The following is a 20,356-nucleotide window of genomic DNA, read 5'->3' as shown; positions in this document are numbered from 1 at the left end:
AACTCCTTCTTCTACCTCTTGATTTTATGATACATCTGCTTTTATGTTTGTTGTACTTCTTAGGATGTATTTCTACAGTGTTGATGGTAAACCTGTCCTGTCTCAGCAGGAGGCTGCTCCTTACAGCAATTATACCTGATGACTTCCTTTCCATTTTCCTTCAGCTTCTCATGAAATTGTATTTTCTGAAACCCTGTGAATTCCCCCTTACATAACTCAATGTATTCAACCATCTCTTTTCCATCCAACTTGTTTTCCATCATCTTTTTCATTTTGCTAGATATTTGGCTCATTTACTCATGTATTATCTACTCCGCTACTTTATACTTTTCCCCACTATTTTGATTGTCATTTTCTCCAAGATTTCCCAGGTTTATTTGAGATCAAGGTATACAACTCCCACTGATTTTAGTAACTCCCACTGACTTTTATGTGAGTTTTGTGGCCAAATCCCTAGCAACTCAGAAAACACAGGGCCTGGTGGCTATCATTTATACTTTGTAATTTCTTTCAACAGGAGTTTAGAATCACCTTTTTAAAAGAATAACCCTTTTAAAGCTTTTTCTGTTTTTGCGATCTGACATTACTCTGACTTTTAATAGCTGAGGGACGAAAGAAGACATTTTCTTGGAAGTTAGAGTCTTTGAGTCCTGCACATCCACACTCAGAACAAATTAAGAAAGATTAGTAATTTCCCCTTGAGTCACGGCCAAATTTTGCCCTTGCTTTTTATCATTGCAGTCTATGGTGGTCTTCTCACTTCTATTGCAGATGAGCACACGTCTTGAATAATGAATGACTCTGCCATCAAAAATATGCAAATCTTGTTCTTCATTTCAATATTTGGACATATCAATTTCAATTTCCTAAATCCTCTCTTCTAAGTTGAGCTATTAATGATGCTAAGACAATTATCTAAGTCTACCAGACTGCCTATTGTTCATTCAACAGAAACTCCTATTTTTTCTGGAATGTCAAACTATTTCTGTAATTTTCACATATCAGTTCCTTATTCTTCCACAGAGTTTGTGTATCTAAGTAGTATCCTTGGTGTGTACAGATAAAGGACAAGAAGATTTTGTCTAAGAAAGCAATATTTTCTAATAGACCATCTAATATAACTAAGAACAACAGGTGAGCCTTTAGGTTTAATCCCTTCATCTGTAGGTTAATCCTGTGTTCTTTCCAACAAGACTACAATCTACTAGCAAACTTTGGCCACCTAAAACCATGTCTTTTTCTTCCACTTTACTCCTGCATCTCCAAAAGCAGTTTCTCCAAACCTGAGTATTTTTGTACCTATGTTTCTTTCCAGAAATCAAGCCATTTCTCACATAGCTACAAGTGTTAGCACGATTGCAGACAATGGGGTTTTGCTGCCCAGCAGTTTACAACATATGAACATTAGAAATACCTAGCACGAATGGCAACTTGATGTCTTTATTCAAGGTCAGACTGTGAATATCCTTTATATGATTTCAAGGGAAAAAAATAATGGAAGGATTTTAAATCATAATATACTGGCAGCCAACATGGCTGATGTGATCCTGAATAGACTCTGCAGAGCGAAAGACCAAGGTGTTGGCAGAGCCCTGAGTCACCCATCCAGGATCAGTGATTAAGCTGGCCATGAAGAAAGAATTCAGATTCCAGAAAGTTCCAGGCACTTGGATGCACAAACGATTTTGCATCTCCTGTATCAGAGAGGTGACCTACACAGTTTCACTTACTGTGAGCAAACAGGATTACATCCACTATCTACCATTGCTTCTTAGTCAAAAAAGCTATGATATTGGAGTCAGGGTCCCTATATATAAAGCAACTTTCAGCCACAATGACTGATATAATACATGTCTTTAAAATGCTGCAAGAATGTTGTATAAACAGATTTTCAGCTATTCACATTGATTTTCATTGGGAGCGAGGGGATATATCTCATTTAGCCCATATTTTGCAGATTTTATTTCACCACTTCACTATTTTCCTTCACTCGGAGAAATTTACTCCATGTGAAAGAAAGCTTTACTGTAAAAGTTGAGAACATCGTGCAGCAGCAAAAGACTTAGGCACTGAAGGAGGAATATTTGCCAAAATTATGCATTTCCCAACATTTTATGTTCAATTCCCTGAAGGCTGAAAGTTGCATATACATCAAATATAACAACAAACAAACAAAAGCTATACAGGTAGAAAAAAGGGAAAAAAAAGAGAAAAAACACAAGACTGTAGGTGTGGAAACACGTTGGCTACAGCATAATTTATTTTCATTCTGCAACCCTTATTCGTGCTATGTTGAATGTTAGCATCCAATCCTGAAAATTGCTCCACACAGCTAAGTTTTTATTGGAGGTTTGCCTGGAGCAGTTTTCAGGATCAGGGCCTGACTCATCAGGTGGTCCTACCCACATGAATTACATTAGTTCAAAGCACAATTCTAATACAAATTAATCACAGCATGTACTCAAATATTTATCAAATGTTTCTTAACCTAGTAATTAGGTTAGCAATTCTCAGGCTATCGAATTTTAAGATACGAAATAGATTAAATGTTTTACCTTAAAATCAGATTCCAATCCTTCCGACTCTTGAAATGCAGGATATAATATTGTTCCTAAGTGGTGATCATTCACCCGCCAAGTGAATCTCACATAGAGAGAGAGATTCCCACATTACAAATGTATGGAAAGTTCTACCTCAGAATTCAATTACAAATATCAATACTTGCTATTCAGAGCAACAGCTCCAAATTAAAGCTCTTTAATTCCATATTATAATTGAAAGTGTAACCAAATTATTGCATACTCTGTCACTTTTGGCACCACTGACACATACGGGAACTAACCCTGTAGCTGTTGCTCACATTAACACTAATGCAAGTAATCCCATTCAAATTAAGGACGTGTAAATAAAGATTACGCATGTAAGTAAAAATTACAAGATAGGGTGGATAAAGCTCCTGAAATGGAATGATACAATCCAATTAGTTTCTTTCTCTTAGGTATGTGGTTACACATGCCTGGCTAGAACTAAAAGTACAACTGAGAATGTAAGACCCTAAATAACAGATACTGCATAAGGTGCAGTCAGCAGCCCTGATACCAGTTGTTGAGTTTATCAAAAAAGCAGTTCCCAAGAGCTCCCTGCATCCCTCACAGTTCATGTTTTCCTACATGCTTATAGTGTTTAAGAGGCTCCTGACTGAAGCATAGGGCTTGACCTTCTTAACTATTACTTAAGCAGATACACCCTGCTACCATGAGCAGTTCCTTCAGAGAGAGTGAGATAGAAATAAACATTTGCAGGATCACACCTAGAATTCTCTTCTCTATTTTTCTGCCTCAGTTTTACATCTTCACCACACCACTATTCAGTCACAGCCCAGATGACTTAACAAGAAAAGGCATTATAACCAAGAGACTAGCGTATCACCATTCTTCTTACAAAAGGCTGAATAAATATGCTATGAATATAAAATAGCTAGATTCAGACTACATTTTTCCAACACGTCCGGCACCTTCAAACATTTGTGTGCTTAAAATCTTCTCATGCACAATTCCACAACTGGTACTGGTCCATTCTAACTACACTCCTTCCGACATACAGCCAGGAATGGAACTAGTATGGCTGAGCTGGTGAAGAGAGCAATTCACTTGTGCAGACCCAGAGTTTACTTCCCAGTTAGCTTCCCGTGATTTCCAGTCACCCTGAGCCATAAGTCATGCCTTCATCTGCCTCCGTGGCAGCTGGACTCTTTGCCAGCCCTCCTTACAGCCTGGTTCTTTGAAGTACACTCAGTCCTTCAAATGGCAAGGTAAAGGCAATTTGTAAGGTTAATTGAAAAGTTTTGTGAATTAACTTTGTAATCCATGTCATCACTCTCAAAAGGGTAAGTATTTTTATACAATTTGTTTAAAAAATAAGCAAGCCATATCTAGATTGAGCATGTGTCTTCTGTACAAGAGTAATAACCACATTTCACCAAAAATTGAATAAGTCTATCGTGTAAATGAAGGACTCCCTAAGCACACATTAGCAAGAGAGACTGTAGCAATCTATCATTTCAATGATTCCTGAACAACAGGATCTGTAAGTAATTTTGATAGAACAGACTGTGACAGCTTCATAGGAATTATTACAAGTTGCATAGGCAAAAATCTACAGAAATCAAAATAGGCCGCAGGCTGTTGTGTCAGTTCACATGTGATCAAGCATTGAAACTAGCCTTGCTAAAAATTAGTGAAAGGATTCACTTGAACAAAAAGATAAAGCGACGGTACAGGGATGACTGAGGTGTCACATACGTTAACCACATTGAGAAAACCAGTCTTGTTGTTACATAAAATATAAACAAAATATTTCTTTTCATCTTTCAGAAAAAGCTAAGCTAAGCACTGTACTCCTCATCATATAATTACTATTATAAACAGTATGTACATGCATATATAAGCTTGAATGACTCCAGTCAGCCAAACTGTATAAGAACAGAAAAGTCTGGATATTTTACCCATCACTTCTGTCATTTGTCCTTGTATGTCACCTTACACTGAGATAGTCAGAAGAAATTTGCCAAGCAGGACAATATTAGAAAACTGCACCAGCCTTCTTCTTGAGGAACAATTCTAGTTTTTAGAAAATATTTCTCCGTTTTAAAAAACTCTCAGACAAGACACTTACAATGAAATACTTCAAAGACTGTTAAGAGCAGACAGTAAAATACGGCCTTCTCCCCTTAACTTCTCTGCAAAAGAACTAAAAAGTTGCTGTCTGTGAAAGTGAATTAGTAGAATTTATCTGCCAATCTCTACTTGTGAATAGTCAGAGATGAAATAAATTAGAAATAAATTAGAATAGTTCAGAAGTTCTTGTCCACAGTAGTTTAACCTTTCATGTCAGTATTTCTTTTACTACTGACATTAGTGCATCCTATAAATAGAAAGCTGTTTACATATTTACAATTTTGCACAGGTAAAAAAAATACGCAGAAAGTTAAAAAGGAAGAGTTGAAAGGAAGAACAGTTTGTATGTCAATGTCCTAGCAAAAGGCCAGTTTTGTACTTGCAACATGCTGTCTAAATTTTTGCATCTTGATGTTGAATAAATATTTCACTTATGTTTCCTCTCCTCTGCTCAGGGATCACTCCACGTGCAATGAACAAAAGCAATTCAGACTGACACAGACCATTTCATCAGAACCTCATCATGCCTGACAAAAGCCAGTAAATGACACTTCTTCTCACTCGTACCAAGTTCAACTGCAGCTTTGCCAGGAAGTTCAGGGGAATTAGAAGTGTCTCAATTCCCAGCACTGTTGCAAAGTATGAGTAGGGTTTACAACTTCAACATATTGATGATTCTATGATTCAATATTACAGGAGATCTAGGCCACAAGAAGGAATTCTGAATGTACACAGGAAACCAAAAACAACAGATCCCAAAGCACCTTGATAATGATTGATTTAGATGAACTGTAACACCTTTTTTCTACTTTTTTTTTTTCAAACTCTGATCTTCCTTGGTGCTATTAGTCGCTAACATCAAATAACTTTCCTAAGTAAAGCAAACTGAAAATATTCCTTTGTAAAATATGATTATGATAAAACATGATACATTGCAAGTAAGAATTGCCTCTACAGAAAGAGCTCTATGGAAATGTCATAACATTTGTATTTACCAACCTGTTGTAATCCAGTAGGCTGGATTTACTTTCCTGTGTTTGCCTTCTGGCTCCTATGAAACTCTTCACTCGTGCACTGATCACCTTCTCTTTTTTCTTTTTTCTTCAAGAAATAGGTATATTTGCTGAAAGATGCATATTGAAACAACCCAAAAATAAGTGCCCACATAATAAACAGCCTTCTATCCAGAGCTTATAGCTAAACACAGAAGTTGTGTCTATTAAAATCAGCCTACACAGGCAGAGACAGCTTCACAGACTTGCATATATTTAAATGTTCATCTCTCCTGATAACTCTGAAATCAATTTCAGTGCACTAACGCTATTTTTGAAAACAGACTGTAGCAACAATATGACTATGGCTAATTTTGATTAATCAAATCCAACTGTGGAAACTTTTTTCAAAAGTAGAGTCCTACTTTCCAACTACTGCTAATTACACCACAAAATGCCCTTGCTTTCCTTGTCTCAGCTGAGCACACACACTGGTTTTCTGACAATTCAGGCATCATAGTCTGCACTATGTTCCTAACACTGTACTTTCTTTTTAAACATAACATATAAAAATTGTATTTAGCTTTGTATATAGTTTAAATATCAGAATAATTACACTATCTCAATATACAGCAATATTTAAAACATTTTATTTAACAGAGAAAATGCCAGTGCAGAGGGAAAGCCCCACTGTTTACAGCTTCCCCATTTTCAAGGGCTCTAACAAATTGTCTTAAGTACAAAAAACAAGCTTGTGAATACAAGCACTTTGTTGAATTTTTTCCATTTCTTCTTCTAGGTCTACTTTGAAAATCTCCACATAAGCCTATTTCAATTTAAATATATATATAGATATTCCCATGAATTTATATTATGCTTAAATATTTCAAAATATAAGATACCAGTTAATCATTTAGGTGTACAAATCGGCCTGTCATAGAGATGATATCCCTGTAAAATAAACATGTAAAATTTGTTTTGTGCTTCAGAGCTTGATGTACAATAATTAATACCCACCTTGTTCTAGAAATGCACGAAGTGCAGAGAAACATATATAACTGTGCAGGAAAATTGACCAGATACGTATTTAAATTTCTATGACAGTCAGGGCACATACTTAGTGGTGTCAAGGAATCTGTGGTAGACCAGGCTGCAACCAAAAAAAAATTTTTAGAGCTGGAAAGGAAGCAGAAGCAGCAGCATTTGGGGCTCTGTGGAGGGTCTCTTGTATTAAAAAAAATATGGATTTGCATCAACCTGAAACTATTTTGTTTCATTCTAAAGATTTTTATCCTTCTTCTTTTTCCAAATAAATTAAAAATGCCATGCCAAAAAATTGACAACCTCAGAAAACCTTTTGTTTTTAAATTCTCTAACCAGATCAATTCAGCTTTTCCAAAAAATAACTTGCCAAGTACTCAGTATCAGATGTTCTAAAATTTGTTTAATTTTTCCTGAGAAAACTGTTTTCCAACTTTGAGAGAAAGTTAGCAATGTTTTCAAATTTTCAAAGATCCTTTTCATGATGAGTACACTATGAACAGTAAAAAACATTATCCAGTTCAATGCTCTATCCTAAGAACTTTCTTTTCCTCGACATCATGTAAGATGTAGTAAATATTTACATCCTCACACTTCGCTCTCCTCCCCTGTATGATGATATGCTGCCACACCTGCACTGTCTTCATCTAAAGACTGATTCATTAGTGATTTTAAGACACACTGAGAGGCTTACTTAGCAGAATACCAGAAACAGCTTTTGCAAAGAGCATCATAAATGAAGTGTTGTTATAATCAAATTCAACTTTTCCAGAAGGTACAATTACATTCATATGTATTTCTTCTTAAACATTAGAAAGAACGATGCTGAAAGTTTTTAACCAGCAAAAAGGCACTGTTATCCACATTTAAGCACAGCAGGGATATTTAACAATGAGTCTATTTTTAACATCTGGTAATTGTGATCTGGAAACCATGTATAAGGATAGGATTAAACTGATTCTTACCAGACAACAGAAAACTGAGGGTTAAAATCCGCATTTCTGCTTTGTTCCCGCTCTCCTGTGCCAAGGTGCAACAAAGAGGCCTAGCTCCAGGTGATTCCATTTGCCATATGCGCTGCATTTCCTGCACATGCTAGGAATTGAGAACAGCATTTCCAGGTTTGCAGCTAGTCTGATTTTCTTGCTTTTTGTCAGTTTAAGCCTGCCCCCTCCTGTTGTTTAGACATTTTATTTAATTTGTGTCTTTCAATATTTTTATGCCAAGGACAATTAAAAACATACCTCCAAAAAAGCACAGGAGGAATGGAATCATTCTCTGAGAGACTTACAGCCAAATTCAGCCCTTTGGAGAATCTGCTCATGGAAGCGTGAAATTTTCACAGATGTCTGTGTAGTGCAAGGTTAGCATGACTGACTTGTTCTGCTGCCCTTGCTATTCAAAATATTTTGGTGTATGGCTCTGGGTGCGGGGCGAGCTTCTTTTTCACAGTGTTTCAAAACATAAATCAGCATAGACATTTTCAAAGGGGGTAAATACTAAAAATGCTGACCCCATATGCTGAGCTTTAGCATTTCTGAGTGGTCTCACTGACTTTGAAGTCCTTTCTTCATTCAGATGTGAAAGGCACAGCATTTGGTATGGGCTCAATTTTATGGCTTGATTTTAGGAGGTACAGCTTTTCTGAGGCAACTCAGACTGATGAACCTGTACTGAGCTCAGCCATGGAGGAGCGACAACGAACACAGGAAGCAGAGGTGCTGCAGGGTCATACAGCAGCCGTGCTCTACAGAGCTTCAACACCAGCGATGCTTTCACGGGAAGGAAAAGAACAAGGAAACAAGACGAGGCTAAATTTCCATCGGGGATTCACTCTTGGACAACAGCTGTTATTGTAGCTACCGTGTAGTATATCTTCCAGTACAAGAACACCCTACATGCAAAGGGCAGTTCCTCAAAAAGTAGTCAGACTCGTCATGGATCAAGCATTATTTACCCAGGTCTGCAGAGGCAAAGATGTGGATCACTGGCAGTAATTGTATTCCAGCCATGATTTCCTCTTGGGATTTGGCACGATGATGGTCTGAGCCTTGCCATAAAAAAATAAAAAATAAAAAAATAAATCCAATGCTACAGGCTAATCAATTCTCAGATTAATTTGGAAACTAAGAGCCTACAAAAGCAACCAGCATTGGTAAATATTTTTTATCTATCTATCTGTTACTAGTCACATGAAGTACATTTTCCCCTCTCCAAATGTCATTACTCAAACCTCCCCAAAATATCCAAAACATTTTAAACTAGATTCCATGCATAGGCCTGCTTTTAGGAATCAAGTTATGCGTCTACAAAAACATGAATCAGGGTCAACAGTGCTAATCCAAAAAATACCGCTTCTCAAAAGAAACAAAACCTAACGTCACAATCCAGGTCTATTTCATTTCCACATTTGGTCAGTAAGACAGTTTTCTGACCACATTTGTGTAATTAAATAATACTGAATCTCATAAATACAAGAGTTCTCATCTCACAGGAATTGACAGCAAAGCTGCTAGCTGAAGTTTGGAATTGATCACACTTCTATTTATATCTAACACACACAACATGCTAAGGCTTCTTCCCCTGTCCCCTGCCATGCCCCCTCCCCATAGAAAAAAACCTGGCAAAGTACATCTGTTTCACAGTAAAAATAAAATATTAATACTACCCAGTAATTGAGCAGCTTCCCAGCCTTTGGGCAAATTTTGGTGAAGTACACAGACTCTGGTTTGTACTTGCTGATTCTGCCAGCTTCCTCTTACGCAATTTACATGAGAATATGTTCATTTCCATGTAAGTCAGGTTGTGAGGTGTTTTCCAAACAGCTTTCCAGAGTAATAAATATCATCCGATTGTAAAGCTATACCCTGCACTACAAGTTAGGTTTTGAGTGTCTGTTTAGCAAAGAAAGTACAGTAACTAAATGTTATAATTGCACAAAATGGAACCTGGATACAATTCCAGCAGGTTACACAGAATGCTGATCACTGGGAAAAAGAAAGTCTTTCAGATAGTGTATTAGTAACCCACTAATTGGAACGCTGGAAAAATTAATAAACTGTAAATTGCTTTTCATACTGAACACACTGATGCCCAAAAGAAGAGGAAGAACTTTCCTGTTATAGAATTTTACTCTGGTGCAGGAAATACACCTTCTGGAATTCCAGCTGGAAAGCAGAAAATAAATGGTATTTTCCCTTTTTCCTGGGAGAGCTCTTTAAATTATCAAGGTAGGGACTCCGTAGGATGCCATTTAACATAGAAGTTGTGTCAATCATACCTGCTTTTGGAGTGAAATAGTCCTCAACTGCCTTGATTTCAGCCACTCATGGCTCCCCTTTTAACACTTCCCAACCATTCTTTCAGATTATCAGCACAGTTCAAAAGAACACAGGCTGCGTGCACGACTCCTGCACTTGAGAACAGGCTAAGCAAATGCAATATATTTATACTGCCAGGGCACTGGACAAGGGCCTTTGTGTAAACGAAACACAGGTCTTGAAGTTATGGCCTAAGGAAGACTTAAACAGTGCAAATGCCTTTGAGTTACTCTCCATGTGTATCATCAAACTACTGACCAAACTCCCAACATCTTGTCACCACTCATAGGATTCAGAGTTAACTCTGCAGCTGGCTGCCCGAAGGGACAGTTGTTCCAAACTCCTAGGCGAGAATCTGGAAGTGACTAGGACATAGAAACAGATTCCAGGAAACAAAGGTTCGCTCTTTCAGCTGAATGGATGAAAATCGCTTCTCAAAACTAGGACCACGGGTAACATAAAACATTAATTGCCCAAAGAAAGAAAGAAAGAGCAGCATTCTCCCTTAAGCATGGGAGCGCGTACAATAGCAAACAAAAAGCAAAATATTCTGTGGGGGATATTCTGGGATACAGAGAGTTAATTGTTCAACAAGAAATTCTATCACTGTTCAGAGATGATCTACGTAGTTGAGGCTATAATGTAATATGCTGCTTTTGAAGGAAGTTGTCAGTGTCTGATGGGTTTTTATTACAATTGCTCACTATAAAACGCACTATTTAATTACTAGCATGAAAGTGATTCCAGCATAAAGGAAGAAGGGGAAATGAGACCTCTCCACCTTTTTAACAGTTAATGCACTTGCGCACATAAAATACAATGCTTTTTCATGTGTATTTTTAATGATGCATTGCATTTTCTTAGATCTATGGGATATATTTTCTATGTTGATCTCCTTAGATATGATGGCATATCTAAAGCAATATACAATGACAATATATAATTTAAATAAATCTAAAATTGTTAAGATACTGGTCAAGAAGAGATTAGTGATTTTGTGTGCAACTTAACAGTCCATTAAATGACATGGCTAAGTGCTCTGCTTCTAAAATACATTATCTTTCCTAAGACATTTCAAGTTGAACTCCTAAGATAAGACATCTATTTCCTAAATGATGAATTAACACTTCTGCAATACTGTATATAATCTGGAACTTGACACTTTTTAACCAGCCAACCAAATTTAAAAATACCCATTCTGCAACAGTATACAGACACTGTAAATTAATTGTCAAAATAAACAAACTAACACAGAACACAATGACAGAAAAGAACTAATTTTAAGTGTCAGTTTTTCAACAAAGCAGAGCACAAGCCAGAGTTTCTGACAAACGGCGTTTTTTGGTTTGCATCTTAAAATCTACAAACTGTAAGTGTACATGGCTATTCAGTGTTTATACCCATTATCAAAGAAACAACTGAACATAATGTGGATTGTCTTTACCCTGACTGAAAACTCTTGTACCAGGACAACCATATCTATTGGGAAAGCAGTATTATTTGGAAAGAGGCCAGATCAGACAGATGGCAGAGAAAAAGGGATCAGTGAAATATTCAGTGTTGGAAAGTTTCAGTAGCAATGTAACATTTAAAGGACAAAGAAATTGGTCAGTATCTTGAGCTTATGATATTGCTAAAGACAAAGAAAGGTATGGCATAAAACCCCCACATTTTTCTAGATTAAAACCAATAAATATAATCACCTGTGTTTCTGAGAAAAAGATCTGAAATATTTACTGGAAGTATCAAAATGGAAAAATTATCTTAACGTATAATCAAAAATAATTTACTGTGTTTTCCAAATGAGTATACTGTGGATAAAAAAATCATTCCTACCTTCCTTAATTTTTAATATAAGTTTTTGAAATTGGGGTAATGTGATTCTTATTATTTTTATGATATGTATGTCTTTTCATAGCTTTCAACTTTTTAACTATGATAAAAACGTGGATGATAGATTCAGTTCAAGTGTATGATCAACAGGCTACACACTTCAAGTCCCTGCTCTTAATTTCATGTAATGCTGCTCACAAAAACCTGAGATAAGCAGACACTATCTGTTTTTTCATGCACTGAGTTTATGGATTTACAGTAAAACCCTAAAGTAAAGATTTAACCAGATTTAATCAAGCTATCAAAAAGTAATTCAAGCAGATCTGCTTTTCTTGCCAACACCACACAGAAAGTTGATGTGACTCTATCATCCAGCCACCTTGACTCCCCATCTGCGTGATTCAAGGAGATTGATGAATTTGAGAACGAAGCTACTAGACTCATACAACTGCATCCATAGTGTTCAGCGACATAGGCGGCAGTTAATAATGCAACAAGCATCTGCTGAGACACTGGGGGGAATCCAGCTGAACTATAGTGAAAGCAATTATCTTTTGCAGACCCTCAGAACTGTTTGGAGGGAAATATTCCAGAGATTCTTGCTATCAGGACTCCTGGAAACATTTCTGTATTAAACCTAAGTCATGTGTATGTACATAATCTTTGAACTGGATCCTATCCAGCTCAAACACGTGGGTAATATGGATCCCACTGTGCCAACAGTGCCATCATGCTACACAATTATTTTCATTTGTGATGCCACAAATAAATAATTGAAGATAAAAGTGGTACTTCTGGTATGAAATCTAGCTTTTTTTGTTAAGATTATTTCCTTGTCCAGTGACATAAAAGGGATCTGTATACCATTAAGTGGATAAAACAATTAAAAAGTTTCTCAGAACTAACTCTGTCATCTTGGACAGCAAAATTACTGTTGGAAGGAGCCACCAGAACATTTGTTTTCGTTATAACCAAATGCACCACCCTCATCAAGTTGATAATTTGACAGGGGTTTTTTTTGTTCAACTCATGACAATTTATCCATGTCAGTGTTTATTATCTTACTGTCATTAAAGCTCCCATGCAGGCTGCCAGTTCATTATCTATACACAAGTTTAAAGCAGTGTTTTGCTTTATCAAAAATGCCAAGCAACTTATCATTTTGTATTTGCCAAAATTATTTTGTAATAGGTCACTGTTGTGGTGGTTTTTTGTTTTCCTTTTTTTCTTTAGAAAACAATCTTTGCTGAATCTTTTTCTAAAATATTAGATATCTAGTGCATCTAGTGGATTAATATGGTTTCGTTAGAATACAGTGCCACGGTTTCAGTGGAATGTTCCCTGGAAGAAAAAATTTGGCTAGTTATAATGAAGACACGTATCAATTCTTAACTGTATTTTCTATTAATTTGTTTTATAAATTCTCAGGTGGTAGCTCTTTTGATCCTTTACAATAACAGAAAGCTGATTAAATGTGGTTTTATTATCAACAAAATAAGGAGGCTCATAAATGCTGAGTCTCAGTACAAATCTGAACATTTTACACACTATTGTGGGCAAGTAACAAAGACAGAACAAAATATAACAATAGGAATACATCCACATACAGAAATACAGAAGACTACATACAGTAGGGCCCTGTTCTTCAGTTATGAGGGAATTGGATTCCTGGCTGCAGTGCATTCCTTCAAATTAAAAGATCTGTCTTGAAAAAAACTCTCAATCGCTGTTGTTTTCCTACCACCTAACTCTTAACATATCCACCTTCATATAATGCTGATAGATGCTTTCTAAAGTTGTTTTCATCTTTTCTGCCCAAAACTTTTCTGAGGCACACCAGCCGCTGAGTTGCTCAGTCTGCCTCAACAATCAGCAAAGACCTTCTTCGGTGCCTTATTCTGTCTTGACTTGAGGTTTAACATGTTCTTTTACTTCTCCTTATACCTACTTGCCTTTGCACAGCTCTATAGAGAAAACCCTGTGCCTGTGGCCTCTAGCTTGCCAGCTCTTCAAGGTCTAGCAGGTATTTTGTTTCCTTGTGCTCCCTTATCCACATCTGAAGTCTCCAATACTAAGCCTATGCTTCAACTTCCTTGAGCCTTTGTCCTTGGTTAGTCTCTCCCTGCTCTAAGCAGCACCTCTCTTACCTTCAAACACAAGTTCTTCTAGTGCACACATGCAAACCCAAGAACTTCTTCAATTTCCCAAAACTTGGTTCTTTCTGTACATATACCCTCACCCACTTTCTGACAGCTCCCTCTGGATCATAGAATGATAGAATCATTAAGGTTGGAAAAGACCTTCAAGATCATCTGGTCCAGCCATCACCATACTATCAATGCCACCCACTGAACCATGTCCCTAAGCACCAGGTCCAACCTTTCCTTAAACACTCCCAGGGTTGGTGACTCCACCACTTCCCTGGGCAAAAAAAAAAATCCCAAGGCAATAGCTGATTGTCAGTATGGCTGAAATAGAGCTGTTACTCTCCCTACCCTTTTCTCTCTCCAACTTCATCTTGCATTAGATCTCCTGTTGTAACGACAGTGGATAATATTGCCATCCTGCCCATCACTCAAACAGAACTGGGACATCGTCTTCAACTCAGACTTTTCTCCAGGTCCTCTCCTGAGAGCTATATATAACTGTTACAGGACTTTGCTGCTTAGTGCAGGAGATAAAGTTTTCCCACCCATCCATATTGATGCCTTCCTCAGGCTCTTGTCATCTCACACCTTGATTATTCTAGTATCGTTTCTCCCAATCCTGCCAAGTGCCACCTTGTTAGATGGTCAAATAAGAACACATTCACTTTATCCTACACCACCCTTCATGCTTGGGAGGAACTTTTCAGAAATACCTGTTCAGGGCCCTGTTATCTTCAAATTCTTCCTTCAAACTATCTTTTAGCAGTATGCCAATTAAATGCAGAGAAAACTGCTGTGCTCCCTGACCCGCACTGTCATTGGGTCCTTCTGCTTCCCTATCTCCATGTCCATCCGTCACCTCTCATCTCACAACTACACTGCAAGGTCTTGGGACCAGGGATGGCCTCATGTGTTTGTACAGCACCAACCAGAGCAAAGCCCACTGCACCACTAGGATTTCTGCAGAGCAGAGAACAGTACTGCAGGCCACAGAAGAGCGTCACTGTGGTAAGAGCAGCTGCCACCCTCAGCACAGCTATCCTTACTGCATCAGGGAGAAAAACCCCATCAGACCTTTCTTCCCACACGTGTCTGCTTGCAGCTTCTCTTAACAAAACACTGTCTGCTTGACTTGGAGGCAGGCGCTCCAAGGGATACATCACTGTCTCACACTTTGTAGTCTGTCAAACACTCAACCGGCTCTTTTCCCTCATCAGAGAAATAATAAGGTAAACCTTGAGAGATCCAGCAAACAAAAACAGTGTCAAAACAAGCATGGGCCAGATCCAGAGCCTTTTATATTTAAAGGAAATGCTAAATTTACTTTAATGGGCTTTGACAAAGGTCTGCTGTTATAAAGAAAAACAGGCTTTTGCTGAAATTGGTCGAGTCATCACAGTAAGAGGCAGAGCACTCTTCCAGTCCCACCACTGAGTTATTCAGCCATTCCCAGCCACCTGCTGGCAGTTCACACTCCCTCTCAGGGCTGCCTTCCTGTAAACCTAACATATTCCAGCTGTTCTGTGGTCCCAGGCCTTAACCCTTGCCTCCCCTTACAGAGCTAAAGGACTTACTGTCTTCCTCTGCACCATCCCTTTTCCCCAAGCAACTTCGTGTCACACTCTTCATGCAGCTCTGCGAGGAGGCCTAAGAGAAAGTTGATCTGTTTAGATTGCAAAGTAAAACAAGCAGACTGTAAAGAAACAAATGATCTGTTCTGGATCTGAATATTTTGCAATGATTTCATATTTTAATCCTAATTCTAACATGAAAAATAAATGTGTCTTTAGCATTGTCTTTTCTAATTTATCTCTTAGAGAACAAAATTAGTCCTTAAGTCCTAAAACACCAGTTTTATTTGTATACATATATATATGTATGTTTCCTTAGCCTTGTTTGATAGGAAAATTGCACCTTGGTATATTTACAATATGATATTGTAGCAGATGCAGCCTTAGAACTGTTGCCATTTGTTACTGGTCATCATGAGAACAAAGTCAAGGAAAAACCCTACAGTTTCTTCATGAAAAGAAAAAAAAAATCTTCTTTTGATTTCACTAACCCAAACAAAAGAGTATCATGAGAATTTCATATGCATCTTCTTGTCAACTGCTTCTGACCCCAGACACTGTGGTTTATACCTATAAGCAGACCCTGTGAGTACTTATCCTTCAGCTTCATCCACAGTTCCAACCTGTGAGAGGAAGAGTAAATCAATACTTGCTGCCACAAACTTCTTGAGAAGTTTACTTTACTTTGCAGCTTTTCAATATACTTTTTCACATCCTCAGACACTGCTTGTGGCCAGCCATCATAACTGTTTGGGCTGGAAAGAACATCAGTAGCATCTATCAATAAGTGACACACAGGGAAATAACTGAGGTTCTCACATGTGAAACTGGGAGCTGGCAGCGGGAGAATACGCTTCCAAAAGGAATCTCTCAGCAATAAAAGCTCTATGCACACATATGCACAGAGACCAAGATAACATGATAGCACACATTTAACACCCGCCTCACATTGCAACTGTTCACATTTGACGAGTTTATTTATATTCTCTCTGTTTTATGACAGGACACATTGGGACACAAAGTCATTAGCTGATATACCTTATTGCAAGACTGTCAAATTCCTACACACAGAAATACTGAGGGCTGAACGTAAGATACTTGTGAATGATAACATCCACTTCGTTGGAGATAGTTACGTATGGCAAACCAGCTATTAAAAGTAGACAACGAATTCAGTGCTCTCTCTAAAATCTTAAGACAGTTTGAGAAACAGCCTCAGTTATTAGTAAGAAAAAGTTTTTGGTGGTCACCAAACATACTAACAAGGAGGATAAAGCACAACTGGGACTAGATGTGAAATTCATTCAAATTTTGAATGTTACTTGTATAAAGTGATATATATCTACATTCTTGATCTTTACAAATAGTTTTTTAGTTTTATTACTTCAAAGGGCATCAGGAGCTGACAGCATAGAAAGTAATTAGAGCACAGCATATCCACAGAAAGTATTTTGATAGATAGATATAGAAAAACAGGCATATGATGGATTGCCCTCAATGCAGGAATTGTTTCAAAGATATTTCAAAATTTTGCAATTGAATTTAGAAAGAAGCAATGAAAAAATATGGGGAATCCTATGCCAACCACAAAAGAGTCCAGCAGATGAGAAATATTCTCTACAGAGACCAAATTCACAGGCTTTTCCCTGCCCCAATGAAGCTAATCAATGAAATATAGAATCTGATTTGGATATTTATTTTTATATCAAGTATAAATTTATCCTTGGTTCCTTTTACCTTCTGTAATTTGGGATATTTAGATCCTGCCTCTTAAGCTTGTATTATATAAGCTTAATATTGTGAGTCCCTTTAAAACTTTTCCCTATGATATGAGCACATTGTGAAAGGAAGGTTTGTACTGCCTACCAACCCAGACGATAACTGACATTCAAGACAGCTAAGATGGCAGTTGCGTGGGTTTTTGGTATATGCTTTATTTGAAATATATATATATATATATATATTTGTCTATATGGAAATTTGAGAAGTATTGATTTTAACCCTGGGTTACAAATCTCTCCATTTCATTTTTCCATTTGACTCTTTAGAGAGATCTATAGAAACACTGAAAACATGCATTTCCTGCTCAAACCTCATCTTATGGAACTTGGTATGCTAGTAAAGTAGTCTTCAGTTGCCAGATTCTTAAAATGGCTGCAAGAAGTCTAAGACTGTGTCTACTATCTATCTTCTCTTTATCATTTTGAACAACTGGTGCCCTTAGTATAAGCTAGGCTTATAGTGATGATTATGCCCTTCTAATATACCGTACAACATGTACAGTATATTATCGATAGTTGGATCAGATGATCTTGGAGGTCTTTCCAACCTCAGTGATCCCATGATTGTATGATTCTATGAACAATGAATTTTAACAGAGATGTTTCAGCAAGTTCCTGAAAAGCAGTATTTGAACTTAAAAAAGCAGAATCTCTTTGGTCCATAAAAACATAGTGATTGCTGTTACGAGTTCTACATAAAGTATCTAGAAGTACTGGAAAGTCCTCCTATCTGGGCTAACTGGCTTTTTTCTGAAGATATTTTCTAGCTTTTTTCCTACTCAGATGGTTTCAAATTGTGATTTGGGCAGCTGGAACCTGGGGGCATATTTGCTTCATTACATATGTTATTTTGTCATCTGGAGCTGATTTTTTGTTAATATACAGATGGACACAGAAAACCTTCAAAGACCTTAAAAATATATTTTGTTTTAAATGTAAATACCACCCTGGTATCATTAATAGCTAAGCTAGCTTGTTTCTCTTAGCATTCTACGCCTTACATGCCAATAATCTCAGGGTTTTATTTTGCCTGATATAAATTTTCATTACGCCTGAGGAGGGCTCTTTCTGTCTTTCCTGACTGATTCAGGTTTAATTGGCCTCTAAGGACAGTAAGCTGCTTGAGGGTTCTTTTAGAATCTGTGTTCATCTGCTGCTTTGCCAAATATTTTTTTATTATTATTTCATCTAACAATTTGTTTCCATCAGCTTCTTTTCCCCATTTTCCTCATCTGAGACAAAGCGGTTACATTTTTTTTCCTCATATTCTATAAGCATTCCCCCAACAGTGTTCTCTGAAGAACCACTATTTTTCAGGTAGCTCCACCTTTTCTCACCTTTTCTTTCCAAGTCTGTTCTGGTATGTCCTAAAAAACGTTTAGACAAAAGATTTTGTCTCCATTCTAACTGAATCTCCATAGTAGATGTGTGGGCTGACCATGCTATTTAACCTCTTTCCAGCAAGGACAAACTGAGTGTAAGTTAGTCAGAACGTAATTGAATCTGACATAGAGACAGTATGGAAAACAAAACAAAACAAACAAACAAAACCAAAAAACTCTTATACAAGGAACTCAAAATTATACAGAAAAGTATTTTCGATTTCATCTTTTTTTTTTTTCATCTTTCTTAATAAGAATTTAGGATTTCTTGGAGCATTTTCCTTCTTCCTGTCTATCAGGGAAGACTAGGATTCTTCTGTGATTTCCTCTAAAGTGAATAAAGAGTTTTGCTATCATTGTGCAATTTCCTGATTTTTTAATTTTCTTCTGTGTAGGTACAGAAGCCTCTACTTCAGCAATACATTATTTCCATGAGCAGCACTAAATCTATTATTTACCTGCCATACTTCTAATTGTGCTTTCAGCGTTTCAGAAATAGTGCCATTCTGCCACAGTAATTAGCAGATTTCTAAGCTGGTAGCTCACAGTTTGCTCTTTGTAGCTTCTATTTCTCTATGCAGCTTCTTTTTTTTTAATAATAAAAAAAATCAACCATAAAGTTTGTGGCCATCTCTCTGTTCATAGATGATCAAAACATTCAAATAAATAGCTATTTCATACGGCTGAGTACTCCAAAAGCCAAGCTTTGTCTGAAATAGATTCTGATCTCTCACAAGTGATATTCAGGTTTTCAGTAGTGTAAACTACAAACTTTGAACCTCCTCTAATAGGCTTTCATGGTCTTGTCATTATTCTGATGTTAAAGAGCCTTTAAAAATGGAAACCACACCTCTCACAGGATCTGCTGAAGTTCAGGATAATAATAGCAGAAACTACATCAAGAGGAGTGTAGCAAAAGTCAACAAATTATTGCACAACATTTGTAATGCCTGAGTACTAAAACGTGCACAGAAAAGATAAAAATTTATACTTTGTACTTTCCGTAACAGGGACAAGAGACAGAGGAATGGACTCCAGAGATAAAAAGAAAGAGAAATAATAGGGAGGGGATAGATAAATAAAATGTTAACTTGGATAGAAAAAGGAATGACAGAAATAGTCTGCTTTTGACCGAAGTGTAGCAGATGTTCCCTATTAAAGCAGCTGTCTTAAATTAACACCTTGAATTAAATTCTGTATCCATTGAACATCAAGGAGGATGAAGCTCCTTGAAAAAAAATCACAATCTTTAAGATAAAACCAAACAACTGGATAGGTGTTTAAGACTGCCATTAGAATATTTTCTGTAGTCTTTCTTGAAATGAAGAGGAGAGAGAGAGGCATGGAAGTAAGAAGTTAAATGCAACTTTAATTATTTCACGCAAATATTTAAGCTTACCTGGCTGAGGAGAAGTAAGAGGATATGTTCTCCTAGCTCACTTGCTTGCTTATAACCAGTCTTGGACCCTTTCACTACCTTTGTCTTCCTAAGAACCTGTAAAATTTTTGTGTTCCAAGAAGTGGGAATCTAAGATAACAAGCAGTAATATTTCATTGCCTTTATAAGTTTGCATATACAAAGGCTATAAATCAAAGGATACAAGATCTCTTTC

At 37.1% G+C, this 20,356-nt stretch overlaps 1 protein-coding gene across 6 annotated transcripts in view; it reads right to left on the bottom strand.

Annotated features, from left to right (window-relative positions):
• LOC308198475 (uncharacterized protein) overlaps nucleotides 1-20,356 on the bottom strand; it is a 32,870-nt gene that overhangs the window by 9,194 nt on the left and 3,320 nt on the right. For 3 of the 6 annotated variants that reach the window (XR_013953934.1, XR_013953935.1, XR_013953936.1), the window contains exons 3-7: nucleotides 20,143-20,238; nucleotides 15,584-15,656; nucleotides 8,667-8,759; nucleotides 7,675-7,804; nucleotides 5,676-5,799 (exon numbers count right to left, since the gene is read on the bottom strand). Coding sequence is in view for 2 of the 6 variants with exons in the window: in XM_080600916.1 (XP_080457042.1) it covers nucleotides 8,336-8,481; nucleotides 8,667-8,759; nucleotides 15,584-15,656; nucleotides 20,143-20,238 (408 nt within the window). In the remaining 4 variants the exon portion in view is untranslated. Of the gene's footprint in view, nucleotides 1-5,675; nucleotides 5,800-6,391; nucleotides 6,620-7,674; nucleotides 7,805-8,054; nucleotides 8,482-8,666; nucleotides 8,760-12,628; nucleotides 13,204-15,583; nucleotides 15,657-20,142; nucleotides 20,239-20,356 lie in introns of those variants that run through there. The other 3 variants (XR_013953937.1, XM_080600916.1, XM_080600917.1) reach the window with 3 other exon arrangements.

The sequence above is a fragment of the Anser brachyrhynchus genome (assembly GCF_964034855.1).
Source record: "Anser brachyrhynchus genome assembly, chromosome: 7".
Lineage (NCBI taxonomy): Eukaryota > Metazoa > Chordata > Aves > Anseriformes > Anatidae > Anser > Anser brachyrhynchus.
Note: the sequence above shows the minus strand (reverse complement) of the source record. Positions and strands in the feature narration are given on the sequence as shown.